A 3,787-nucleotide genomic window follows, 5' to 3' on the forward strand; every position below is an offset into this window, starting at 1 on the left:
GGGGGGGCTCGGCAGGGATCCCAGCTGCCCAGCCCAGGCCCCATGCCCAGCACCCCAGCAGCTTGCTGCAGCACACGTGGCCCGCCCGGCAGCGGCCTCAGCGGGGGCAGAGCCCGGCACAACGGGAGCGAGGCGGGGGAAGGAGGCAGCGCGATGCCCGCTGGTCTGGCAGCCGCGCCCCTACAGCACGGGGCAACAGGGTTTGCGACACGAGCCCTGCTCTAATCCCACAGAGGGGGAAAGGCACGTCACCTAGAGTTTAGCAGAGGATGAAGCAATACCCAGCAAGGCGGGGAAGTTGTTGGCAGAGGTCAGCCAGCTCCCGCCGTCCACCACCAGGGTGGTGCCTGTCACGTAGGAGGAGAGGGGGCTCGCCAGGTACAGCGCGCTGTGGGCGATCTCCGTCTTGTTCCCCGCGCGGTGAAGGGGGATCGTGGCAAACTGGCTCGCTTCCTCGGCAAATTTTCCACCTGAAGGATGGGAGAAAGGAGTCAGCTGCAAGCACGGCACCTCCTGCCCATCACCACTTCATCCGGCAGCCCAGCAGCAGCGCCCCAAGCCCCGCCAGCTGCGTGGCACTGGTGGTCTGTGGCGGTCCCCTCCCGGGCAGATGCCAGGGCAGAGGCAGCAGCCCCGGGGCCTTACCCAGGCGCCGGAAGCCCTCGGTGCCCGCGATGGGGCCTGGCGCCAGGCTGTTCACTCGGATGTTGTTGGGACCCCACTCCACAGCCAGGTGTCGGGTCATGGCGTCTGCAAAGGGGAACAGAGCACAAGGGGAATGAGACACGGAGAGCGAAGCCGTCCCTGCAGCTGTCGGCGGGGCAAAAAGCCAGGGAGAGCGGCCAAGAGCAAAGGGCCCTGCAAGAAGCAGCCCAGGTGAGAGAAGAGCCTCACCCCAAACCCAAGCACGTCAGCGCTGCACAGCACCCGCACCGCTTCTTGTTCGCCTCTCCCACAGAGATTTTCCCATCCCAATACCCAGGGAGCAGCAGCTTCCTTACTGGCCCCGGGCAGCTTGCAGAGCCCCAGCGAGGAGCGTTCAGGTACCTATAGCAGCCTTAGCAGTGCCGGCGTGCACCTGGAGAGCCTGCCCTCGGTAGCCCAGAGTCGCCGTGATGTTAACGATGACCCCACCGTGGTCCTGGGGAGGGAAACAAGACGTGGTGTTAGGCAGGGAGCAGCATGAGGGATCACGCAGGAGCACGGGGGGGCTCGGAGGGAGGTCGCCTGCGGGCACGGCCTCCTCCGTGCTGCTAACGCATCCCCCGGCCTCGCCGAGCAGGAGCCTTCCAGGGAGGTAGGAGGCGCAGGTGACGGCCAGGGGAAAGCAGAGGGGCAGCAGTTTACTTCTTCCCGGGCAGGTGGCAGAGCACGGGAAGGTGCTACGCAAGTCAAAGCCCCGTGGCTGGGGACCGGCAGGACTGGGAGCACGGCTCCCGCTTCCCGCAGAGGGGCTGCGGTCCCCAGGAGGGAACGGGACCCAAGCGGGGCAGGGGGCGCAGCCCCGGGCACCCAGCGCTGCGTACACAGAGCCTGGAACGCTTCCCTGAGCGTCCCACAGGCGTTTGGGCACCACTCACCTCCCGCTTGCCAGGAGCCGCTTACCCGGAAATATTTCTCGAAGAGGACTTTGGAGGTGTTGAAGGTGCCCAGGGTGTCGATGTCCATCACGGTCTTGAAGGCGTTGAAGGACAGGGCGCTGGCTGGGCACAGGAAGTTCCCCGCAGCACCTAAGAACAAGGCGGGGGCTCAGTCAGCACGGGCACATCGGGCAGGTCAGGGGCTTCTGTGAGGGGACAGGGAGCAACGCCGCTTGGGCGGGTTGGAGGGGACGCGGAAACGGCCCCGATAAACAGCTCGTGGCACTGGGGGCGCAGGGCTCCGGGAGCATCCCCTCCGCGCTGCTCTCAGGGTCTCGCAGCGGCGGCTGCCCGGAGCAGAGCAGCAGGAGGCAGACACAGCCCAGGTGCAGAACGCCCCCCCCCCCAGCACAGCCTGGGCCAGCCCTCCCCGCTCCGGCAGCTCACCGTTAACCAGGATGTCGACGCGCTGGAACTCTCTCAGCGCCTCGTCCACCGCGGCCACGATGGTTTGAGGCTGCCTGACGTCTACGGACAGAGGCAGGCACTGCTGCCCCGTGGCTGCCACCAGCTTTTTTGCTGCCTGGAAGAAGGGAGAAGTGGGATTTTTTCCAGGACTCTGCTCTTCAGGGATGGCCAGACCCAGACCTCGCAGCTGGCAAGAAGGCAGGCGGGAGCAGCACACAGCACACACAGGCACTGCCCGCACGGACGCACCACGTCCCGTCCTAGAAACGGCTGCGCCTCCTCAGCCAGCACAGCCTTTGCGTGTTTAGAACAAAAAAACAACCCTGGGGCAGAGGAGAGAGGGGAGAGCCCGGCCCACGTGCGGCCAGGGAACCCGGGGGAGCCAGAGAAGGCTCCTGCATGTTTTGCCCCACGGCTCACTAAGCCCAGCCACCTCCCCAGCGACCTCGCACGCAGCACGTCCCGAGCGAGGACTCTGCAGGGCGAGTACAAAGGTCGGACCCCAGCGAGGTCCTGCCAAAAGCAACCTTCAGATCCAAAACATCAGGAGGTGAAAGGGCAAACGCTGCCCAGCCGTCACCGGGGGCTCTGCCCGCGAGGCAGAAGGGGCGGCCCTGCCACCCAGCCGCCGCCTGGAACCCCTCCTGCGAGGAGCACGCCTCTCCCCAGCAGCCCAGGACGTCGAGCACGGGGCTGGAGCCCCGCACAACACCCAGCAACGTCCTGCGTGCCTGCGGCCTCATCGGGCTGTTCTTTGAGAAGTTCGGAGCCCCGACTGCCAAGCACACCCACCGAGGGTCACGGCCCTGGGAAACCAGGCCCTGTGCGCTCCCTTCCCTCAGCGCCAAAAAGCTCCCGAGCTCTGCAGCTTGTTTTCTGGCATCTGAGCACGAGGGGATGTGGAACGATGGCACTAACCGCCTCCAGGAGGCAGCTGGGTCACAGCAGCTCACTCCTGGGCTTGATCTTTGCTGTATTTCAGTGAAACACGCAGCTACCTCACAGCTCGAGCTGCAACCAGCCAAATTCCAGCCCAGGGTCAGCCACACGGGTGGGTGGTTGTCCCTCCCAGCCACGTACGGGGTAGCTACAGCCTAACACGGATCCTTCAATCCCTGCACCCTCCATTTTGCCTCAATGCACAAGATAGTTGAGCTGCTGGGGCTCAGGGAGCCCCTCTCAGCACACGGGGGGCTGTCGTACTCGAGGCTGAGTCTGAAGTTTGACCTCGGGCACTGCCAGCTCCCAACAAACCCTCGCTGCGGTTTGTTTCCTTCCGTCTCTTTGAGACGAGAAGATGTTAACGCCAGGCTCCGGAGCTCAACTCTGGCAAGAAAACGCTCGTCACAGCGCCAGACCTGTTGCAGGCGACGAGAACAGCAGCTCCCGAGGCCAGCAGGGGAAGGGAACGATTCCTGCAGCTAATTCCTGCGAGCCCTACTGCCAGGCACGGGGGCTGCAGCTCCCCCCCAGCCCACACCATCCGCTGGGGCGCTGGGAGCTGAGGGAGAGGATGGGGCGGCAGGGACAGGCCCCTTCCCCCCCTCACCCCCCCGGGCTGCCCCCAGCCCCACGCAGGGCAGGCAGCGGGAGGGTCTGAGGGGTCTCGGGGGTCCGTGGCTCTCCCTGTGCCCTGCGCTCACCTCCGACACCCGCTGCAGGCTCCTGCTCGCGATGACGGTGCGGCAGCCGTGCCTGAAACAGAAAGGGAGGGGTGGCTGGGGGGGGTCAGGGAGCTA

The 3,787-nt window shown here is 65.7% G+C and overlaps 1 protein-coding gene across 1 annotated transcript; it reads right to left on the reverse strand.

Annotated features, from left to right (window-relative positions):
• Positions 1 to 217: 217 nt before the first annotated feature.
• Positions 218 to 3,781, reverse strand: DECR2 (2,4-dienoyl-CoA reductase 2; the record flags this gene model as incomplete). The annotated part of the gene is made up of 6 exons (XM_035312452.1): positions 218 to 470; positions 646 to 750; positions 1,048 to 1,141; positions 1,606 to 1,730; positions 2,028 to 2,163; positions 3,692 to 3,781. Coding segments are annotated over 6 exons (768 nt in total), but the record flags the coding sequence as incomplete, so codon positions are not given.
• Positions 3,782 to 3,787: the final 6 nt, after the last annotated feature.

The sequence above is a fragment of the Oxyura jamaicensis genome (genome assembly GCF_011077185.1).
Source record: "Oxyura jamaicensis isolate SHBP4307 breed ruddy duck chromosome 14 unlocalized genomic scaffold, BPBGC_Ojam_1.0 oxy14_random_OJ66500, whole genome shotgun sequence".
Classification (NCBI taxonomy): Eukaryota; Metazoa; Chordata; class Aves; order Anseriformes; family Anatidae; genus Oxyura; species Oxyura jamaicensis.